General features: G+C 36.5%; 1 protein-coding gene across 2 annotated transcripts in view; it reads left to right on the forward strand.

Annotated features, from left to right (window-relative positions):
• The window catches only part of ADK (adenosine kinase), a 721,185-nt gene that overhangs the window by 324,317 nt on the left and 372,316 nt on the right, over positions 1 to 24,552 (forward strand). For both annotated transcript variants that reach the window (XM_066242490.1, XM_066242491.1), the window contains exons 5-6: positions 4,721 to 4,893; positions 23,369 to 23,477. In XM_066242490.1, the coding sequence (XP_066098587.1) occupies positions 4,721 to 4,893; positions 23,369 to 23,477 (282 nt within the window). The remainder of the gene's footprint in view (positions 1 to 4,720; positions 4,894 to 23,368; positions 23,478 to 24,552) is intronic.

Consider the following 24,552-nt stretch of genomic DNA (forward strand, 5'->3'; position numbering starts at 1 on the left):
AATTCTCAGTAATTTTGCAAGAAATATAGTATAATCTCTGATAGAGTATGTAACTTACCATCACAGGACTAGATGCATGGTATGTATCCTATCTGAAGTTTATCTTTTTTTTGCTACTAGGCCAGAGTTTTTTCCCAAACTCTCTTCTGAAAAATAGATGTTAACAGGTATTTAACAATAAAAATAACAAAAGAATCATTGTTTGGATAATAGTAGGATTATTACAAATCAATTTTTATTAATAGGATGCTTGCCAACAGGGGAAGTGGAACAGTTTTGGCAGGAAAGGAGTATAACATGCTAGTTACTGAGGGAGAATAGATTCTTAATAATTTCTATGAAAATTTTGTTTCTCCCTGTCTCACTTGGTAGCATAGCAATCCTCTTAAAGAACCAATTCTTTAAGCTTCGAATATTTTCCTAACCAACTGCTTCATTTTTTATTTCTTTACCCTCCTTTGAAATCTGTTTGTTGCTGTTATTACCCAGTTTTGACATTTAATTTCTTTTGTGTTTTAGTTTTCCCGAAATGTCTCATTGGGTTTTCTGATATAAAATTTCTTACGTTTGGCTTACCCTGCTATTTTTTTAGTACGTAGGTACCATTCTTCATCATTCTATTATGAATTGAATTAAATTATGTAGCATTACTTTAGAAGTGACTGGCTCTTGAGCATCAATGTCAATTAAATTGTTTTAAATATTTTGCTTTTAGGTGACAAAGAGGAAATTCATCTGAAAGGTGAAGTTAATATTAATAGAAAAATTTCAATATGTTGTTAAAGGCTCTTGATGTGAAGCTTAATATGTCATCTATTTAGTCTCCATTTAAGTTCAGTCATAAATTTTCTCTTCCTGGTTCCTTAATGAGCCATTATCTCTTATCTTCTGATTCCTTTGCTCAAAAACTTGCATTTGCACCCTTCTACTTACAGAATGTAGCCTAAACTCTTAAAGTGGCATTTAATGATCTGCTCTGGCCTAGATCTACTTTTCACATTAGTCTCTTCCCTCCCACATTGTGCTCTGTCATTACACTCCTAATAGTCCTTTATTTCTTTTTTTATTGTTTTTGTTAACACTTTAATACTTTATTCCCCAAACTGTGTGTCAAGACTCCTTGGATGCTTTAGCAAACCCACACTGAGTCTGCAGTTTATTTTAAATCTTGGAAACAAGCGACATCTATTAGGTACAGCATGAACCACTAGCTCTAGATATTTCTGTTTTAACATTACATTATTACTCTTCTTTTGATGGTATCATATACTTTGGAAAACTGGGTTTTTGGTGGTTTCTGTGATTAAAAAAAATCACACAAAAGTACTACACAAAAATCAGTGTGACACAGGAAATGACAGTGGTGCTGACCAGTCTGATTCCAAATTTTGAGAATTTTACAGTGCACAACAGGCACTCAATTATTAAGAAGTAAATATTTATTAAGTTGTTTGGAACTAGCTACTTAATAAGTAGAATTTTTTTTTTTACCTTAGGAACACCATGATAAAATTCCCAAGACAGGACAGGAGGCATTGCTCTGTGCTGTGCCAACATCCAACTCATAGCCATTTTGAAAATTACACCCATCCTTCAGAGACTAGTTGATAATGTTACCTGTCTCTGGAAGCCTTTTCTGGTTCCCCTCATTTGTAATTAATCTCCTTCCTGGGTGTTTCCTGGTGTATTCTGCCTTTACCATTCATTGCCTTTAAAATTGAATTTAACTGTTATTCATGTACTTACTTAAAGTTGCAAGTTGTAGCTGTGGTTTTCCTGTTCTTCAGGTAGGTGTATTTACTTAAAGTATAGTGAGATTCCTTTCATTCTCTGTATAAAAATGACCCAGCTCTCATAATAGATATGATTTACTGAACTAAAGTGCATTTCTTGTTAGTATGTTTCTAATTCTTAAAGCGTGCTTCCATGATCATAGGTTGTGTTATCAACATTATATTTGAAGAAATTGGGACTTACCAAGGTTGGTTTCCATAACACTGACATACCTCCTAACCTTTGGCTATTCTAGTTCATCTTCCTTTTACTGTGTGATTATAGAATCAACTTTTTGGTATCCTCAGAAATCCTATTCAGGTTTTGATTAGAATTACAGTGAATATATGAATTAATTTGGGGAGAATTGCTATTTAAATAATATTGAGTTTTCGCCTGACCTGTGGTGGCGCAGTGGATAAAGCGTCGACCTGGAAATGCTGAGGTCGCCGGTTCAAAACCCTGGGCTTGCCTGGTCAAGGCACATATAGGAGTTGATGCTTCCAGCTCCTCCCCCCTGTCTCTCTCTCCTCTCTGTCTCTCTCTGTCTCTCTGTCTCTCCTCTCTAAAATGAATAAATAAAAATTAAAAAAAAAAGAATATTGAGTTTTCTTATTCATGCACATAGAGTTGCTTAATATAGTTTATTTTTTATAGCAAACTTCTCTAGTGTTCTATGTATAGGTCTTGCATATGTTTCCTTAAATTTTTTTCAGTATGTTCATTTTTTTATGCTATTATAAATGACATTGTTTTCTGAATTTTAATTTTCAACTGTTCCTTGATAGTGTATAGAATTACATTGATCTTAAATCCTGAGACTTTGATAAAATCACTTTTTAATTCTAGAGCATTTATGCAGATTCCTTATGATTTCATATATTCCTTAAGTGTGCACAGATTAGAATCCTGCCAAAGCCTTAAGAGTTACTCTGTATGGATTTCAGCTCATTCCTCTCTGAGAGTCTTTCACAATTTTTACTCTTCTGGCTCTCTTTGATTTCTGTTACCTCATTTCAGTGAGAATGCCATCTCTGGCTTCTTCCTCCCTGCACCGTAGTCTAGAAATTGCCCTCTGGCAGAGAGCCTGTATAATATCAGTGCTATTCTATCAAAGATCATAGTCCTGCCCTGTCCAATGTTTGAAAATTCTATAGTTGTTTAGTTTTGTTTTTGTTATTCACAACATAATGGTAATTCTGGACACTTCTACTTCCTCAGGGCTAGAGTAGAAGTTAAAGATAGGTGTTTAAGGATATACCATACATATATAAATAAAGAGAGGCTGGGCAGTTTATTTTAGCTAAAAAAAAGAAACATAGTCAGAGGTTTTGAACAAGGCCGAATCTCTTTACTGACAATGTTGTGGTTGTATCTTTGTATTAGGGCCACTGTCATTTTCCTCTAGTAGACATGCGTTAAGTGTTTATTGATTGGATGTCAGAATTGTAGGAAACAGGTTAAGTCTTGGTAACATACTGTGTTTGAGACAATGATAGAGATGTACTAAATTTTAACAGGACTATTAGCAAATTAATTTATAAACTTTCAGAAAATTGATTCATTACCCATAGTCCCCGGGTTACGAATATGTTAGGTTCTGTGGGTTTATTCTTAAGTTGAATTTGTATGTAAGTTAGAACAGTATATTTACCTATTAAATGCAACTTAGATGTTTGTTTTAACACAGTATTTATTTTTACCTTTCTATACATTTAAATACTTAAACATTTTCAAATACAGCTTTAAACAATCTTGGATGATGCAGAAGATAATGGACTTGTTGGAGAGGATGTTAGAGTCAGGGTTTGATTCTGCTGCTGGAGTCAGTTTCTTGAAGTAGGCATCAGGGAGGTTTGTACAGAGCTTTTTCTTTCCTCATCGTAAATGGCTTTTTAGCATCTCAGGCTTTTGGTGATAACCTTTAGTGAACCTCTCTGTATCAGAATCTTGCTCCTCTAATTTTGCCATTCCTGCTTCAATGAGATGAAAGGCATCTCATTCTCTTGTAGAAAAGTTTTTTGGTTCTGGAATTTCTGGGTCCCTGTTTTCTTCCCTAAATGCTGTCATTTGCTGCTCTACTTCTCCTTGGTTAGTTCTTTGCCATTGGAGTCAAGTAACTCTGTATTATCTTCACTGATGTCCAACTGTAATTGATTACTGATAACCCTTAAGGTGCTCCATTTGTAAGTATGAGTTATACATAAATTGGATGTTTGTAATTCTGGTACTACAGACCAGAATAAAACAGGATATATCAGACCTTTATGAGAATACTTTTAGGGAATGTTAGAGCAAAGAGTCATTAAAAAAAGAAACAATTGATTTCAGAAAGGTAAATTTGTAGCTAACAATTTCTTTGATCCTCCAAGTCACACCCCCTTTTTTTTAACTTCATAAAATATCCTGGCATTACTCCATATAGATCATTATTCTATATAGCTTTTTCCTATTCTCACTCTTTCTCTTTTTTAAATTGTTTTATGGTGTTCAGTTGAATGGAATTATCATAATTTATTTATATTGATATTGATATTGATATCAATAAAATATAAATAAAATATTTATATTAATAATTCTTCCATGGATAGACAAGTAAGTTGTTTCCATCATTTTGCTTTTAATGAAATGGCTATACTACTTCTATTGGGAATCACTATGATTTTTCTGTATTAAAACAGCATTGATTTAACGTCTATATGATTTTAGATTCTGAGTTCTTAACCATTATACTCTATTTCTCTCCTCAAAAGTAGTATAATAAGATTTTATGTGGTTGTTATATCAAATTTATAATCATGAGTCATAGGACAGGATTAGAATTTCATTTATAACAGCCACAGATTCTAATAAAGTACCCCTTTTATATACCTGTCTATGGAAGAATATTAAACTATGGTGTGCCATTTTCTGACCCACTAAAATTATTTATGTCCCTGTTTTTCAGTGGATGATTCAGAAGCCACACAAAGCAGCAACATTTTTTGGATGCATTGGGATAGATAAATTCGGAGAGATCCTGAAGAAAAAAGCTGCCGAAGCCCACGTGGATGCCCATTACTATGAGCAGAGTGAGCAGCCAACAGGAACTTGTGCTGCATGCATTACTGGTGGCAACAGGTCAGTGTATTGCCAAGGGAAGCTTATACTAACTGGCTATTTAAATACTGGTAAAATCTGAATTCCAATCTAAATTTGAAGTTTAGACCTCATATTTATACTTATTTATAATGTTTAATAAACTTTTATCATTTTTCCTTATTTAAAAAAAATTGCCTTTGTTTAACCTACTGTTGTCTTCAGGAGATTTAATGGAATGAAATTTTTGCAATTATCTAGTCTGGTGTCTACTTCTTATAATTAGGGTCAGAAAAGGAAACATTTTATTCAATGTCTTGTAGCTGGTTTTTTGCTAAACTGGGATTAGACAGAAATGTTCTTTTCACCATATCCTGAGATTGAAATATTGGAATATATACATACAAATACATACACATATTCATTTGTATTTTTTAACATATAAAATATCATACTATGTTATATCCAGTCTCACATGAATTAGGTCATCTAAAGTATTTCTGGCAAATAGGCATTCATCCATATTAAGCAACTTCAGTCATGGGTAATGCACTACTCAAGGAACAACCCGTTGTATTTCTATACAATTTTACTTATGAAAAACTTTTCTTTATATAAATTTGGACTATATCCCTCAGGGCCTTCCATGCATTGGTTGTATTTGTACTTTGCAGCTTCATGGAGGTTTTCCTTCAGTACTTTGATACATTGCTAACAGCATTATTACCAAATTGCTCATCAACATAAGCTTTTTTCTCCTTTGCGAGGGGAAAACAAAATAGCTTTCCTAACTACTCTATTGTTAGCATCACAGATGATCTTTTTAAAAATATTGATTTGGCCCTGGCCGGTTGGCTCAGCGGTAGAGCGTCGGCCTGGCGTGCGGGGGACCCGGGTTCGATTCCCGGCCAGGGCACATAGGAGAAGCGCCCATTTGCTTCTCTACCCCCACCCCCTCCTTCCTCTCTGTCTCTCTCTTCCCCTCCTGCAGCCAAGGCTCCATTGGAGCAAAGATGGCCCGGGCGCTGGGGATGGCTCCTTGGCCTCTGCCCCAGGCGCTAGAGTGGCTCTGGTTGCGGCAGAGCATCGCCCCCTGGTGGGCAGAGCTTTGCCCCTGGTGGGCGTGCCGGGTGGATCCTGGTCGGGCGCATGTGGGAGTCTGTCTGACTGTCTCTCCCCGTTTCCAGCTTCAGAAAGATACAAAAAAAATAATAATAATAATAAATAAATAAATAAATAAATAAAAATAGAAATATTGATTCACTAGAAATTTCACATTCTTTATAGCTGGAAATGTTTAGTCTGTTTTCTTCCATTCCCTTTCTCCCTTCCTTTTCTTCTGTTTTTATTTGCCTCTTTTCCATTATTTCTTCCCTTCTCTCCCTTCCCCTTGTTCAGTTCCCCTTTCTTTGTCCTTTTATTTTTGCTCGCTCTGACCTTTAGCACATGTATGTTAAGAATCTGACACTATTCTGGGCAGTAGTTGTTAAATAAATAAAATACAACTTTCAAAAATACAGTGCCAAAATATTTCAAACCTTTATTATAACTATATTTTTATATAAAAGAATGTTACAATTTTAAGGTTTTAATAAATAAACCATCTGTTGTTCAAACATATTTGAAATGTACTTAGGACTTTCCCCTTTTTAGTTTTTCTAAAACCAACACTAACATACTGGTGCAGAGTTTTCACAGACCGAAATGGATCAAGTTTTGCCTCTGATACCATTCAGGCTAGAGTAAAATTGATACATTGTTTTTGTATGCTAAATTGCTATTTTAAAGAGCAGCTATGATAATATAGTTCTCCTAGTTGTGAACATCTTAATTTATATACTAATATTATGGTTATCATGATCAGTATGGTTCAAATAACACTGGAAATCAGAAACTGAAGGAAACTCTCCCTAACTCATTGTCCAAATTGTGGCTAATAGATTTGGATAAATTGTTTTAGATAGGGCTGGTAACTCTTACTACCACTATCCAGAACTAAGGAATCCAGTATGAGTTTAGATAATGCAATGTTTTTTTTCTTATTCTAGGTTCCTATTTTTCAAACTTTGAACCAAATACATTTGGATAGTAAGAATACTTATATTTTTTTATGTTTTTCTTTTGGGGAAACTATGTAGTGTCTATCAAAGAGTGGGTTTTACTATCAAAGTAGAGTTTAGCAGCAGATACCACAAGGGTTTGCTTTTATTAAGTAACCATTTTTATCAAAATTTTGCTAAGGTCTCAATTTTTAAAATTTTTTTATAAATCAAGACTATTCTGACTTTGTAATATAGTTATTTTCATAAATATATTTATGCATATTACTCTTATTTTTATTTATTTAATTGAACATAAACAGATATATACTCAGTAATCAATTGGTATATGGATGAACAGAAATATATTTGAAAGAGAATTGATTTACTCTTTTCCTAACAGAGGAACCAATTGTATTACCACAGTCTTAAGTGATAAGATTATATATTTGTGTTTTTTTAACTATAACTGCTACCATTGATTACAAGTGAAAAATTATCAAGTTATTTTCTAACTTCTGAGTCAGAATGAGGAATAGAAGTATTTTTATTAATTTTCATGTAATATAAATATTTTATTAAGTTTAATTGTTGCCCTGGCTGGGTAGCTCAGTTGGTTAGGGTGTCATCCTGGTATGGCAAGGATGCAGGTTTAGTCCTCGGTCAGGGCAGATACAAGAATCAATTGGTGAATTTATAAATAAGTGAAATGTCAGACCAATCTCTTTTTCTCTTCCTCTTCCCTCTCTAAAGTCAATAATTTTTTTAAAAAGCTTAATTGTTGAGTGGTAATTAAAAGTTCTATGTTTCCCTTTTAGCAAAATTTTAAATGTAGTATCCTGCTTAGATTATTCAGCTGTAAAACCGGACCAGGTCAGGGAGTTTTCAACTGGAGAAACTAATTTAAATTTATACCAACACTTAACATGTAATGCTTTGCAAATTAATTTTACATAGTAAATACAGTTTGTATATGTTTGTAAAATTAATCCTATACTTGGCTTTTAAAGCATTAGTCAAAATAATAATTGTATAGTATGTTGATATTTAAAAACTGAAGTTATTATTTCCATATTTTTAATATATAATGGCATTGTAGTTTTTTTTCTTTTTTAACTAATTTTAATTTAATGTGTTTACATGATTCAAGTGTCCCACCAAATATAACTCCCTCAAACCCCACTCCCGTGTTCCCCTTTATACCCCCCTTTATACCCCCCTTCCCTCTAGGATTTGCTGTCCTGCTATTTAAATCTCTGTGTTATGTATATATAATTTCAAAAATCCCTTTACCTTTGCTGATCTTATCCCCTTATCACCCTTCCCTCTGACACTGTCCCTCTGTTCCCTGTGACTCTGCCTCTGCCTCTATTCCATTCCTCGGTTCACTTTGTTCATTAGATTCTGCATATATGTGAGATCATGTGATATTTGTCTTTCTCTGCCTGGCTTATTTCACTTAGCATAATAGTCTCCAGGTCCATCCATGCTGTCGCAAAAGGTAATATTTCCTTCTTTTTCATGGCCACATAGTATTTTATTGTGTATATGTACCACTGCTTTTTAATCCAGTCGTCCACTAAAGGACACTTGGGCTGTTTCCAGATCTTGGCTATTGTAAACAATGCTGCAATAAACATGAGGGTGCATTTCTTCTTTTGAATCAGTGATTTGGTATATTCATAGGATATATTCCTAAAAGTGGGATAGCTGGGTCAAAAGGCAGTTCCATTTTAAATTTTTTTTTTTTTTTTAATAAATTTTTATTAATGGTAATGGGATGACATTAATAAATCAGGGTACATATATTCAAAGAAAACATGTCTAGGTTATTTTGTCATCAAATTATGTTGCAAACCCCTCGCCCAAAGTCAGATTGTCCTCCGTCACCCTCCATCTAGTTCTCTGTGCCCCTCCCCCTCCCCCTAACTCTCTCCCTCCCTCCCTCCCTCGCATGTCCTCCCTCCCCCCCCCCCACCCTGGGTAACCACCACACTCTTGTCCATGTCTCTTAGTCTCATTTTTATGTTCCACCAATGTATGGAATCATGTATTTCTTGGTTTTTTCTGATTTGCTTATTTCACTCCTTATAATGTTATCAAGATCCCACCATTTTGCTGTAAATGATCTGATGTCATCATTTCTTATGGCTGAGTAGTATTCCATAGTGTATATGTGTCACATCTTCTTTATCCAGTCTTCTATTGAAGGGCTTTTTGGTTGTTTCCATGTCTTGGCCACTGTGAACAGTGCTGCAATGAACATGGGGCTACATGTGTCTTCACGTATCAATGTTTCTGAGGTTTTGGGGTATATACCCAGTAGAGGGATTGCTGGGTCATAAGGTAGTTCTATTTGCAGTTTTTTGAGGAACCACCATACTTTCCTCCATAATGGTTGTACTACTTTACAGTCCCACCAACAGTGAATGAGGGTTCCTTTTTCTCCACAGCCTCTCCAACATTTGCTATTACCCGTCTTGTTGATAATAGCTAATCTAACAGGAGTGAGGTGGTATCTCATTGTAGTTTTGATTTGCATTTCTCTAATAACTAATGAAGCTGAGCATCTTTTCATATATCTGTTGGCCATTTGTATCTCTTCCTGGGAGAAGTGTCTGTTCATGTCCTCTTCCCATTTTTTTATTGGATTGTTTGTTTGTTTGTTGTTGAGTTTTATGAGTTCTTTGTAAATTTTGGATATTAGGCCCTTATCTGAGCTGTCGTTTGAAAATATCAGTTCCCATATAGTTGGCTGTCTGTTTATTTTGATATCAGTTTCTCTTGCTGAGCAAAAACTTTTAATTCTGATGTAGTCCCATTCATTTATCTTTGCCTTCACTTCTCTTGCCATTGGAGTCAAGTTCATAAAATGTTCTTTAAAACCCAGGTCCATGATTTTAGTACCTATGTCTTCTTCTATGTACTTTATTGTTTCAGGTCTTATATTTAGGTCTTTGATCCATTTTGAATTAATTTTAGTACACGGGGACAGGCTGTAGTCGAGTTTCATTCTTTTGCATGTGGCTTTCCAGTTTTCCCAACACCATTTGTTGAAGAGGCTTTCTTTTCTCCATTGTGTGTTGTTGGCCCCTTTATCAAAGATTATTTGACCATATATATGTGGTTTTATTTCTGGGCTTTCTATTCTGTTCCATTGGTCTGAGTGTCTATTTTTTTGCCAATACCATGCTGTTTTGATTATCGTGGCCCTATAATATAGTTTAAAGTCAGGTATTGTAATGCCCCCAGCTTCATTCTTTTTCCTTAGGATTGTTTTGGCTATTTGGGGTTTTTTATAGTTCCATATAAATCTGATGATTTTTTGTTCCATTTCTTTAAAAAATCTCATAGGGATTTTGATGGGAATTGCATTAAATTTGTATATTGCTTTGGGTAATATGGCCATTTTGATTATATTTATTCTTCCTATCCAGGAACAAGGAATATTTTTCCATCTCATTGTATCTTTTTCGATTTCCCTTAACAATGCTTTGTAATTTTCATTATATAGGTCCTTTACGTTCTTTGTTATGTTTATTCCTAGGTATTTTATTTTTTTTGTTGCAATCGTGAAGGGGATTATTTTTTTGAGTTCGTTTTCTAATATTTCATTGTTGGCATATAGAAAGGCTATGGACTTTTGTATGTTAATTTTGTATCCTGCGACCTTACTGTATTGGTTTATTGTTTCTAATAATCTTTTTGTGGAGTCCTTCGGGTTTTCGATGTATAGGATCATATCATCAGCAAAAAGTGATAGCTTTACTTCTTCTTTTCCGATATGGATGCCTTTTATTTCTTTGTCTTGTCTGATTGCTCTGGCCAGAACTTCTAGCACCACGTTGAATAAGAGTGGAGAGAGTGGACAACCCTGTCTTGTTCCTGATTTAAGGTAGAAAGTCCTCAGTTTTATGCCGTTTAATAGGATGTTGGCTGATGGTTTATCATATATGGCCTTTATCATGTTGAGATATTTTCCTTCTATACCCATTTTGTTGAGAGTCTTAAACATAAAATTGTGTTGTATTTTATCAAAAGCCTTTTCTGCATCTATTGATAAGATCATGTGGTTTTTGTTCTTTGTTTTGTTGATATGGTGTATTACATTAACCGTTTTGCGTATGTTGAACCATCCTTGAGATTCTGGGATGAATCCCACTTGATCATGATGTATTATTTTTTTAATATGTTGTTGTATTCGGTTTGCCAGTATTTTGTTTAGTATTTTAGCATCTGTATTCATTAGAGATATTGGTCTGTAGTTTTCTTTCTTTGTGCCATCCTTGCCAGGTTTTGGTATGAGGGTTATGTTGGCCTCAAAAAATGTGTTTGGAAGTATTGCTTCTTCTTCAATTTTTTGGAAGACTTTGAGTAGAATAGGAACCAAGTCTTCTTTGAATGTTTGATAGAATTCACTAGTATAACCGTCTGGGCCTGGACTTTTATTTTTGTGGAGGTTTTTAATAGTTTTTTCTATTTCCTCCCTACTGATTGGTCTGTTTAGGCTTTCTGCTTCTTCATGACTCAGTCTAGGAAGGTTGTATTGTTCTAGGAATTTATCCATTTCTTCTAGATTGTTGTATTTGGTGGCATATAATTTTTCATAGTATTCTACAATAATTCTTTGTATTTCTATGATGTCTGTGGTGATCTCTCCTCTTTCATTTTGGATTTTATTTATTTGAGTCCTGTGTCTTTTTTCCTTGGTGAGTCTTGCTAAGGGTTTGTCAATTTTGTTGATCTTTTCAAAGAACCAGCTCCTTGTTTTATTGATTTTTTCTATAGTTTTTCTGTTCTCTATTTCATTTATTTCTGCTCTGATTTTTATTATCTCCTTTCTTCGGCTGGTTTTGGGTTATCTTTGTTCTTCTTTTTCTAGTTCCTTAAGGTGTGAAGTTAAGTGGTTTACTTCGGCTCTCTCTTGTTTGTTCATATAGGCCTGAAGTGATATGAACTTTCCTCTTATTACTGCTTTTGCTGCATCCCAGAGATTCTGATATGTCGTATTTTCATTTTCATTTGTCTGTATATATCTTTTGATCTCTGCGCTTATTTCTTCTTTGACCCATTCATTTTTTAGAAGTATGTTGTTTAGTTTCCACATTTTTGTGGGTTTTCCCCCCCTCTTTTTTGCAGTTGAATTCTAGTTTCAAGGCTTTATGATCAGAAAATATGCTTGGTACAATTTCAATTTTTCTAAATTTGCTGATATTGTCTTTGTGGCCCAACATATGGTCAATTCTTGAGAATGTTCCATGTACACTAGAGAAAAATGTATACTCTGTCGCTTTGGGATGAAGTGTCCTATAGATGTCTATCATATCCAGGTGTTCTAGTATTTCGTTTAAGGCCACTATATCTTTATTGATTCTCTGTTTGGATGACCGATCTAGAGCCGTCAGCGGTGTATTGAGGTCTCCAAGTATGATTGTATTTTTGTTAGTTTTTGTTTTAAGGTCAATAAGTAGCTGTCTTATATATTTTGGTGCTCCTTGGTTTGGTGCATATATATTAAGGATTGTTATGTCTTCTTGATTCAACTTCCCCTTAATCATTATGAAATGACCATTTTTGTCTCTGAGTACTTTTTCTGTCTTGTAGTCAGCATTATTAGATATGAGTATTGCTACACCTGCTTTTTTTTGGGTGTTGTTTGCTTGGAGTATTGTTTTCCAGCCTTTCACCTTGAATTTGTTTTTATCCTTGTTGCTTAGATGTGTTTCTTATAGGCAGCATATAGTTGGATTTTCTTTTTTAATTCATTCTGCTAGTCTGTGTCTTTTTATTGGTAAGTTTAATCCATTTACATTTAGTGTAATTATTGATACTTGTGGGTTCCCTACTGCCATTTTATAAATTGCTTTCTGTTAGTTTTGTATCTAGTTTGATTCTTCTCTTTTGTTTTTCTATCATTTGTTTTTGTTTGTTTGTGTTCCATACTTCTTTCCTCTGTTGCTACCTTTTTTAAGTCAAGTGTTTTTGTGGTGGTTTTTTTAAGGGTGGTTACCATTAAGTAATGAAAAGGGTACCTACCATATTCATTGTAGTACCCTATCTTATAAGTATTTCTGCACTTCATCATCCTTTGCTACTGTTAATCTCCATCCTCTCCCCCCTTTTTTTCCTTTGTTGTCACAGTTTAAGTTTGGTTTTATTGTGTTCTTGGTGGAGCTGTTACTTGTGGTGTTGTTTTCTTTTGTTCTTTGAATCTGGTTGGAAAACCCCCCTTAGTATTTCCTGGAGTGCGGGCTTTCTGTTGATAAATTCTCTCATCTTTTCTGTATTTGTGAATGTTTTTATATCTCCTTCATACTTGAAGGATAGCTTTGATGGGTATAGTATTCTTGGCTGAAAGTTCCTCTCTTTCAGGGCTTTAAATATTGGGGTCCACTCTCTTCTAGCTTGTAGAGTTTCTGCTGAGAAATCTGATGATAATCTAATAGGCCTTCCTTTATATGTTGTACTCTTCTTTTCCCTGGCTGCCTTGAGAATTTTTTCTTTGTCATTGGTTTGTGTCATCTTTATTATGATGTGCCTTGGAGTGGGTTTGTTGGGGTTAAGAAAACTTGGTGTTCTGTTTGCTTCTTGAATTTGAGGCTTTAGTTCCTTGCACAGGCTTGGAAAGTTCTCGTCTATTATTTGTTTGAGTATATTCTCCATTCCATTTTCTTTCTCTTCTCCCTCTGATATACCTATTATTCTTATGTTATTCTTTCTGATGGAGTCAGACAATTCCTGTAGGGCTTTCTCATTTTTTATTATTTTTGAGTCTCTTTCTTCTTCTCTCTGTTGTGCCTCAAGTTGTTTGTCTTCTATTTCACTAATCCTATCTTCAATCTGGGCTGTTCTGTTAGCTAAGCTTGTTACCTCGTTTTTCAGCTCGTGAATTGAGTTTTTCATTTCTGTTTGATTTGTTTTTATAGTTTCAATTTCCTTGGTAATATATTCTTTGTGTTCATTGAGTTGTTTTCTGATCTCCCTATATTGCCTTTCTGTGTTTTCTTGTATATCTCTGAGTATTTTTAAGATTTCTATTTTAAATTCTCTGTCATTTAGCTCCAAGGCTTCCAATATGTTAAGTCTTTTCTCCATAGATTTTTCCACATCTATTTGTGTTACCTCTCTTTCTTTTGTATCCATAATATTCGATTTCCTCTTTCTTATCGGCATCTGAGGGTAGTCTTATTGATAGCACTAATTAGAATTAATAAAGAGTAAAAAGAAAAAAAAAAAAAGGTAAAACACCCCACAAAAAAAAAACAGTAATAATTTATTATTTCCCCCTTTTTTTCTCTCTTCTCTTTCTCTCCTCTCCCCTCCTCAGGGAAATATCGTGCCTATAATGGAGGGCCTGATTTGGGGTGAAGAGTTCAAAGGGCAAAAAAAGGGAGTAGGGACCTACTAAATCAAAAAAAAAAAAAAAAAAAAAAAGGAAGAAAATCTTAGACAAGCATAAGATGATTTGCTTGTAAGTGATGGTCAACTAAGAGATATAATGAGAGGGATAAGAGGGAATCAGAAAAAAGGACCAAAAAAGAATAATAAAGAAGAAAAATAATAAGTAAAAATCTGTTGTATTAAGTGGAGCGAAGACTAAATACAATGGAGACCTTGGGTTGGGAGGACCCAAAATGCCACAAAAATAAACAAACAAGAGAAAAAAAAATAAAAACAAAAGCAAAAAAGAGAAATAAAGCCAAAAAAAAAGCCTTGAGTCTCAAATTAACTAATTTGTTCGTGATTGAGGATTATATGGGAGGAAAGTAAAATGAGAAAAGAAAAAACGAATAGAAAGGAAAAAATAAGAAAAAGAGAAAAACGAAGGAAGAAATAAAATAGGAGGAGAAAAAAACAAAATAAAGCAAGACAAAAAAAAAAAACAAAAGAAGAGAGAGTGAGAGTTAAGTGTTTTGGAGTATAACCTTAAAGGAGGGTGAGGATGAAGAAGAAAAATAAAATGCAACACTCATGGGTAGTGTAGTTCAAGAAAGGGGAAGCATAAGATGGGAAGAGAATAGAAGGACCGAGGTGGAGGAAATAAAGGCAAAAAGATAGAAGAAACAAACAACAACAACAACAACAACAAAAAATTAGTGGATCAAGTTGTAAAGTCTGTGGGTTTTTCTTGATTTTGAGAGGTTAACTTCTTCCTTTTTCTTTTCTCTCCCTCTTCCTAGTCGGTGACTCTGTACCCCAGGCTCTGCCCCTGTGTCACTCTTAGGTAGGGATTTGCAGTTGATGGGATTCTATGGCAATGTCATATAATTGGCTTTAGTCTTGCTGGAAGTAAAGGCTTGTTGGCGTTTGCAGGGTCCAACGATGAGAGAGTTTGCTTTCCTGGATTCTCTCTCCTAGTCCCCCCTTTCTGAATTAGCAGCCTAGTGATCCAGCTATAAGGCTGCAACTGCTTCTGCCTGGGGAGTAAGAGGCTCAAAGAGCTGGGAAATCCCCACTCTATCCCCACTCAGTGCAAGGCTTTGGGAAAGGCTCTGAGAGTCAGGGCCTCCAGTGTAATCAGGCGGGGGTGGGAGTCAATTGTTGTCAAGGTGACTGTTCAGCGCCTATCATTTAGTTGGACCTCTCAACCCAGGCTTTCCACACTTTGTAGCCTGTTTTTGCAGGGAAGAAGAGGCACTAGTCTCTGCTTATGACTAGTGTAGTATAGACCTTATTATCTGCCAAGTCCTTCTTGTTAATGTTTATCCCTGAATATGGAGGCTCTATCAATCAGAAGTTGCCCCCGCCCCTTTAGCGAGAGGCACTAAAAAATATCACGCCTCTTGTCTTGGATCGCTGAACTGAGAGAGATCTTATCAATTAGAACCAAGGGTGCGCAGATTTTATGGGTTAAGCTAATTTCAGTGATTGGGTCGCAGCTGTGTTTCTGAAGGTGTTTTAGGCTGCGTGCGCGCGCCCCTCCCCCAACACTTGATTGTTAGCTTGAATGGCTGAGTGAGGTTCCCCGCCCACGGAGAGAATCTCCCAAGCCTCTCCCGCTTGCCCCGCCGCTGGCGGCTGGACCGCACCAAGGGCAGGATAATGGAGCCCCCTGGGTGTGCGGGCCAGTAGGGCGCCCTGGGCGCGTGGAATGCCCAAGGCACGCGCGCGAATGTGGCGCTCCGGGCACCGGTGGCCGGCGACCCCCACTCGCATTGTGCGGGCCGCTGGGAACGTCAGCAGTGCTCAACCGGACCGGGCGCGCGCGGCGTCTTGTGGCGGCCGCTCGCGGTGGCGTTTCGCGGGGGTTCGCGGCAGCTCGCGGTCAGCCGCTCGCAGCTGCTTGCGGTTCCCAAGTATATGGGCTGACTCACCACAGGCGCACTCCCTGGTGGCTTGAATGAGCGTCGCTGTGGTAGCTTCCTCCACACCCTCGTCTCTCAGATTCAAGTGATAACAGTCCTTTTGCTTTCAGTTTGTGTGGAACTCCGGAGTGCTCCGAGGATAAATTTTTCTGTTTCTATTTGATAAATTTGTTGTGATTTAGGGGAGAACTGTCGGACGCGCTTCTCACGGCGCCATTTCCGTGACGTCACCCAAGTCCCATTTTAAATTTTTTGAGGAAACCCAATACAATTCTCCACAGTGGCTGCACAATTCTGCATTCCCACCAGCAGTGCAGGGGGTTCCCTTTTCTCCAAATCCTCCCCAGCACTTATTGTGCGTTGTTTTGTTAATGAGCGCCATTCTGACAGGTAGGAGGTGGTATCACATTGTGGTTTCAATTTGCATTTCTCTGATGATTAGTGATGTTGAACATTTTTTCATATGCCTATTGGCCATCTGTGTGTCTTTTCTTTTTTTCTTTTTCTTCTCTCTATGTTCTTTTGGAGAAGTGTCTGTTTAGTTCTTTTTACCATTTTTTAAATTGGATTGTTTACCTTTCTGGTGTTGAGTTTTAAAAGTTCTTTATAAATTTTGGTTATTAACCCCTTATCAGAGGTATTGGCGAATATAATCTCCCATTGTGTGGGTTGTCTTTTTATTTTGTTCATATTGTCTTTTGCTATGCAGAAGCTTTTTAGCTTGATACACTCCCGTTTGTTCATCCTGTCCTTTATTTCACTTGCCCCTGGAGATAAATCAGTAAACATATTGTTATGAGAGATGTCAGAGAGCTTACTGCCTATGTTTTCTTCTAATATATATACTTATGGTTTCACAACTTACACTTAAGTCTTTTATCCATTTTGAGTTCATTTTTGTGAATGGTGTAAGTTGATGGTCTTGTTTCATTTTTTTTTTTGAAGGTAGCTGTCCAATTTTTCCAACACCATTTATTAAAGAAACTGTCTTTACTCCACTGCATGCTCTTACCTCCTTTGTCAAATATCAATTGGCATAAAGGTGTAGGTTTATTTCTGGGTTCTCTGTTCTGTTTCATTGATCTGTATGCCTGTTCTTATGCCAGTACCAAGCTGTTTTGAGTACAATGGCCTTGTAGTATAACTTGATATCAGGAAGTGTGATACCACCCGCATTATTATTTTTTCAAGATGGCTGAGGTTATTCATGTTCTTTTTTTGGCTCCGTATAAATTTTTGGAATATTTGTTCTATATTTTTGAAGTATTCCATTGTGGTTTTTTTTGTATTTTTCTGAAGCTGGAAACGGGGAGAGACAGTCAGACAGACTCCCGCATGCGCCCGACCGGGATCCACCTGGCACGCCCACCAGGGGCGAAGCTCTGCCCACCAGGGGGCGATGCTCTGCCCCTCCGGGGGGTCGCTCTGCCGCAACCAGAGCCACTCTAGCGCCTGGGGCAGAGGCCAAGGAGCCATCCCCAGCGCCCGGGCCATCTTTGCTCCAGTGGAGCCTTGGCTGCAGGAGGGGAAGAGAGAGACAGAGAGGAAGGAGGGGGGAGGGGTGGAGAAGCAAATGGGCGCCTCTCCTATGTGCCCTGGCCGGGAATCGAACCCGGGTCCCCTGCACGCCAGGCCGACGCTCTACCGCTGAGCCAACCGGCTAGGGCCTCCATTGGTATTTTAATAGGAATTGCTTTGAATTTATAGATTGCTTTGGGTAATATGAACATTTTAATGATGTTTGTTCTTCCTAACCATGAACACGGTATGTGCTTCCACTTGTATGTATCTCCCTTGATTTCTTTTATCAGTGTTTTATAGTTTTCCGAGTACAAGTCTTTAACCTCCTTGGTTAAATTTTCTCCTAGGTACTTTATTTTTTTTGTTGCAATAGTGAAGGGGACTGTTTTCTTAATTTCTCTTTCAGACAGTTCATTATTGGTGTATAAAAATGCCACTGATTTCTGAATATTAATTTTATATCCTGCCAAATTCGTTTATTAGGTTTAGTAATTTTTTGACTGAGACTTTAGGGTTTTCTCTGTACAGTATCATGTCATCAGCAAATAATGATAGTTTTACTTCTTCTTTTCCAATTTGGATGCCTTTTATTCCTTCTTTTAGTCTGATTGCTATGGCTAGGACTTCCAGAACTATGTTGAATAAGAGAGGTGAAAGGGGGCAACCCTGTCTTGTTCTTAATTGTAAGGGGATTGCTTTTAATTTTTTCCCATTGAGTATGATGTTGGCTGTGGGTTTGTCATAGATGGCCTTTAACATGTTGAGATATGTTCCCTATATTCCCACTTTGCTGAGAGGTTTGATCATAAATGGGTGCTGGATTTTATCAAATGCTTTTTCTGCATCTATTGATATTATCATGTGTTTTTTATCCTTCCTTTTGTTTATGTGATAAATCACATTGATTGGTTTGCGAATATTGTACCAGCCTTGCCTCCCCAAAATAAATCCCACTTGATCATGATGTATGATTTTTTTCATGTATTGCTGGATTCGGTTTGCTAATATTTTGTTGAGAATTTTAGCATCTAGGTTCATCAGGGATATTGGCTTATAGTTTTCTTTCTTTGTAGTGTCCTTACCTGGTTTTGGAATGAGGATTATGCTCGCTTCATAAAAGGAGCTTGGAAGTAGTTTTCTTTCTTTGTAGTGTCCTTACCTGGTTTTGGAATGAGGATTATGCTCGCTTCATAAAAGGAGCTTGGAAGTCTTCCCTGTTCTTGAATTTTTTGAAATAGCTTGAGAAGGATAGGTGTTAGGTCTTCTTTGAATATTTGTTAAAATTCGCCTGTGATGTCATCTGGTTCAGGACTTCTGTTTGTTGGGAGTTTTTGGATAACTGTTTTAATTTCATTTGTTGTTATCGGTCTGTTTAGGTTTTCTGATTCTTCCAGATTGAGTTTTTGAAGATTATATGTTTCAAGGAATTTATTTATTTCACCTAGACTCTCCAGTTTACTGGCATACAGAGTTTCATAGTATTTTATTACAGTCTTTTGTATTTCTATGGTATCAGTTGTTACTTCTCCACTCTCATTTTTTATTTTATTTGAGTCATCTCTCTTTTTTCTTGGTGAATCTGGTTAAAGGTTCATCAATCTTATTTATCTTTTCAAAGAACCAGCTCTTGGTCTCATTGATCTTCTATATTGTATTTTTAGCTTCTATGTCATTTATTTCTGCTCTGATCTTTATTATTTCCTTCCTTCTACTTCCTCTGGGCTTTATTTCTTTTTCTAGTTCTTTTAGATGCAGATCTAATAAGTTGCTTATTTGAGCTTTTTCTTGCTTCTTAAGGTATGCCTGTAGCGCTGTGAACTTCCCTCTCAGGACTGCTTTTGCTGTGTCCCATAGATTTTGAGTTGTATGTTCATTTTCATTTGTTTCAAGGAAATTTTTTATTTCTTCCGTGATCTCATTGTTAACCCATTCATTATTTAATAACATGCTATTTAGCCTCCAAGTGTTTGAATGTTTTTCATTTTTTTAATTATAGTTGATTCTAATTTCATGCCATTGTGATCAGAGAAGATGCTTAATATGATTTCAATATTCTTAAATTTATTGAGACTTGTTTTGTGTCCTCTCATGTGGTCTACCCTAGAGAATGTACCATGAGCACTGGAAAAGAATGTATATTCTGCTACTTTGGGGTGAAAGGTTCTGAATATATCTATTAAATTCAGTAGATCTAGTGTGTCATTTAAGGCCACTGATTCTTTGTTAATTTTCTTTCTGGAGAATCTATCCCTTGATGTTAGAGGGGTATTAAAGTCCCCTACTATTATAGTTTTGCTGATGATTTTGCCCTTTATGTCCATCAAAATCTGCTTTATATATTTAGGTGTTCCTATATTAGGCATGTAGATATTTATAATGGTTATAGTCTTCTGTTGGATTGCTCCCTTTATCATTATGTAGTGACCTTCATTATCCCTTACTATAGCCTTTGTTTTAAAGTCTATTTTGTCAGATATAAGTATTGCTACCCCAGCTTTTTTTTTCATTTCCATTTGCATCAAATATTTTTTTCCACCCTTTCACTTTCAGTCTATGTGTATATTTTGTTTTGAGTGGGTCTCTTATAGACAGTATATGTACAGGTCCTGTCTTGTTATCCATGCAGCTAACTTATGTCGATTGTAGCATTTAATCCATTTACATTTAAGGTTATTATTGATATGTAGTTATTTATTGCCATTTTATTCTTTAAATCTACATTCCTCTTTTAAGAGTTTTTTCTTTCCTCTGATTACAACAGGCCCCTTAACATTTCTTGCAGCATTGGTTTGGTTGTAATGAATTCCTTGAGTGTTTTTTGTCTGGGAAGCTTTTTATTTCTCCTTCTATTTTAAATGATAGCCTTTCTGGAAGACATCTTAGTTGTAGGTTCTTGTTTTGCATCTCTGAATATTTTGCCAACCCCTTCTGGCCTTAAGTGTTTCTGTTGAGAAGTCAGATGTCATTCTTATGGGGGCTCCTCTGTGGCTATTTAACTGCTTTTCTCTTGCAGCTTTTAGAATTCTTTCTTTGTCTCTTAACTTTGGTATTTTAATTACGATATGTCTTGGTGTATGCTTCCTTGGGTTTCTATTTAATGGGACTGTGCCTCTTGAACTTGTGTGACTTTTTTCTTCATCAATTTAGGGAAGTTTTCAGCTATGATTTCTTCAAACAAGTTTTCTATCCCTTGTTCTATTTCTTTTTCTTCAGGAACCCCTATGATGTGGATGTTGTTTCTCTTCATGTTGTCACAGAGCTCTCTTAGAGTTTCCTCAAGCCTTTTGAGCCTCTTTTCTTTTTGGAGCTCTGCTTCTGTGCTTTTGTTTATCTTGTCCTCTAAATTGCTGATTTGGTCCTCTGTTTCATCCATACTGCTGTTACTTCCTTCCAGTGCAATATTAATTTCTGATATTCTATTTGTCATTTCTGACTATTTTTTATGATCTAAATGTCCTTTTTGATGCTTGCTATCCCTTTATTTAGTTGTTCATTATGTCCAACCATTGTTGCTCTAAGCTCCTTGAGCATCCTGAAAAATCTTGGTTTTAAACTTTGCATATGATAGTTTGGTTACTTCCATCTCATTCAGTTCTTTTTCTGGGGATTTCTCTTGTTGATTCATTTGAATTACATTTCTCTATCTTCCCATTTTGTCTGTGTATTGACTCCTCCTTTGGGTGTGCCGTTTGTGTAGCTAGCTCAGTCTAGGTTTGGTGTTGTCTGCCTATAGCTTCCAGTTTTGTTGTTTCTAAATCTTCTTGGGTTGACATTAGCTATTGTTTGTAATCTGCTGTGGGCTACTTGTCTGCAGCTACTGTTCTTTTTGCTGTTTGTGTCAGCGTTTTCTTGGCCTTAGCTGGGTCATGTGTGAGGAGCCCTTCCTTAAGATACCACTCTAACAAGGGTTTTTAGGTCCTGAACTGATGCTCTCCACATCTGGCTGCTGGATGTGCCAACCCTGGACCTCCCTGACAGGAACCTGGCATAGACCAGTGGAGGTCACTGTCTATGACTGGCCCTTAGCAACCTTCTTGGAACCACAAGCTATCCAGAGTTTATGGCTGCCTCTTTTGAGCCCAGTGCCATTGTAAATATCAGCTGCACTCCTAGGCTGGCTTTTATTTACTCTTGGCCTGGGGAAAGTTTGCTTAAAAGTTCAAGTTTCACTGAGTACCACTTTCTGCCGCCTCTTTCTGCTAGCTGCTTTTTGGGCTCTACATGGTAATTCAGGGATTAGGAAGGGTAGTGGGTGTGGCTTGCCCCTTGGCCTCAGGTGTCATTCTATCTAGACTTTTTTTTCAGATCCAGACTTTTTTTTCAGACCTCAGTAGGGTGTGGCCACAGGAGTCCAGTGGGTGTGTCCTTTGAGGTCTAGAGGTGTTTTCAACCCCCAGGTGCACTGCCACTGAGCCCACCTGCCCTCCAGCGAGTATTCAGCAGTGTGTGGGTGGGCAGTGTAGCTCAGGCCTCAGCACCGAAAACCTGTTTCCCTGATGGGCCCCCTGCTTCTGAGCAACCCTTTGCCCTGACTGGAGCAGGAGAGACTCTGGTGTGCAGTGTAATTTCTTCCCTTTGCTGGTGCTACCAAAAGGTGTTGCTTCTCCCAGGAAAAATGGCCACTTTAGTATTGGGGAATGGGTCAGCATTGGGGTCGCCTTCCCCCACAGTGTCTCTCCCTGGGCCTCTGAGTTTACACTCTCCTCTCGCAACTCCCGTCCCCTCAGCTCTCCCCGCCTCTAGAGCCCTGGGTAAGTGGCTGTGAAGGAGGTTTTCTGCGCAGGTCCTTTAAGAGGGAGCCTGGGTCTGAGAGTTCTGTTTCTTTCTCACAAACAGTAAGCTGGCTCTTTCCTCAGCTAAATACTGTCCAGGCGCCTCTTCTAGGCTCTGGCGCCCAGGGCTGGGACTCCAGTCCTGGGGTTGAGGACCCACACACCTCTTAGGGCGACCTATCCTGCCATGAGAGTCCCTCCTAGCTGCCACTGGGAGAGCGGGGCAATCCTTTCTGCGTCTCCGCCCTTCCTGCCAGATCAGTTGGTTCCTTTGGTGATCCTTGGTTATAGATTCCTCTTAGTTTAGTCCAAAGTTGGTGTTTCAAGATGATTGTTCTTAAATTTACTTGTAATCCAATTTTGTCCTGGGAGGTGGCAGATGGCATGTCTACCTACTCCTTCGCCATCTTCTCTGGGGTGATTCAAATATATTTTAACACACCATAGGAGTGATCAAATCTGGAATCCACCACTACTCATTGCTCCTGAAGCAGGGAAAGCACCCTGCTGAAATCTAGTTTTATTTCTTAAATGCATTTTGAAATATTATAATGTAGACAATAGATAATCTTATCATTTAAATATCAAAAGAAAACTTAAATGTCAGTTTATCAAAATACCAAGTGGATTTGCAACAAGGATTAACATTTTTTGTTTATCTCAAAGGCAACACAGAAGTCTCAAAAGTTCTCAAAAAATTTTTAATTTTTTTACATTTATTAAAATCAATATACAGAAGTATTGAGTAATTAAAATGTAAGATAAAATTTACAAAAATATTGTTAATTAACTATAGTAATTCATGACAAGTTTGCAATCAAAAGAAAAAACTATATATTTATATATAAGAAAAACTTTCTTTTTGTTGTTGTTGTTATAGGTCCCTTGTAGCTAATCTTGCTGCTGCCAATTGCTATAAAAAAGAGAAACATCTGGATATGGAGAAAAACTGGATGTTGGTAGAAAAAGCTAGAGTTTATTATATAGCAGTAAGTATTTACTTAATTCAAATTTCTTGTATATACTTACACAATAAATTATAGTTGTTAGCTGATGTAAATTATTTAATAATTGTGTTTTACTTATCCTGCAAAGTATTTACCCAACTCAAAGCATATGTTCACTATTAAAATTACAGAACAATAATAATGATAATTCTGTGGTGAAATAATTTATATTATTTACCTTCAAGTTTACTTCTTTTTGGATACAATATACATAGATATTTCTTACTAAGTATTAAATTCTGTATTAAATCAGTTTCTTAAGCTCTTTTGAAGTAATTCTGCAAATTTACATTTTATACTGTAGGCTACTTGTGAACATGTGAATGATGCATGCAGTGTATGGGAATATATTAGTTGTATAAATATTCACTGCAAACAGTTTGAGCTTATTTACCTAAAAATCTTAATTGCTATTAGTCCATAGTAATTACCATGACACCATTTAACTTAACATTTCAGAAACATTGATCGTGACAAATCTTTTAAATCTGGAAATAAGAGTAGCATGTAATTTAAATTATTAAGTCTTTTGACATAAAAATAATTGGTTAAGAATTTATGTCTAAGATAAGACTGGTTTAAAATCCTCCTGCATCAATCACCCTGTGAATACCTTGTTTTTATTTGAGTTGAATGTGACTGATCATAAATAAGTAGATACCTATGGAAAATTAAAAGCACCTCATAATTATATAACATATAATTTTTATAGAACAGCTCCTGCACTCCCTACCTAATGTGTGAAACAGCTGGTAAGACCTGTAAAAAATTGATTATCTGATGGGAGCATGTTTATTGAAAATATAAATATTTCTTTCGGTCTAGTGTTAATGTCTTCTATAGAATGTTTATGTGCACTGCTGTAGGCATTACAAAGTTGTTATTGATCCCTCTGTACAGCAAACCCTACCCCTTTATAACTGAAATCAATGCTTACACTGAGAAGATTATGTAGAGAAAAGACATATTACCTCTTCTCCAGTATATGAGAAAAATATTTCAAAAACTAAAAAATTTTCTCTCTTTATCGTCTATTTTACTTTACAAAATGTTCTTT

Source organism: Saccopteryx bilineata, chromosome 9 (genome assembly GCF_036850765.1).
Source record: "Saccopteryx bilineata isolate mSacBil1 chromosome 9, mSacBil1_pri_phased_curated, whole genome shotgun sequence".
In the NCBI taxonomy this organism is placed as follows: Eukaryota; Metazoa; Chordata; class Mammalia; order Chiroptera; family Emballonuridae; genus Saccopteryx; species Saccopteryx bilineata.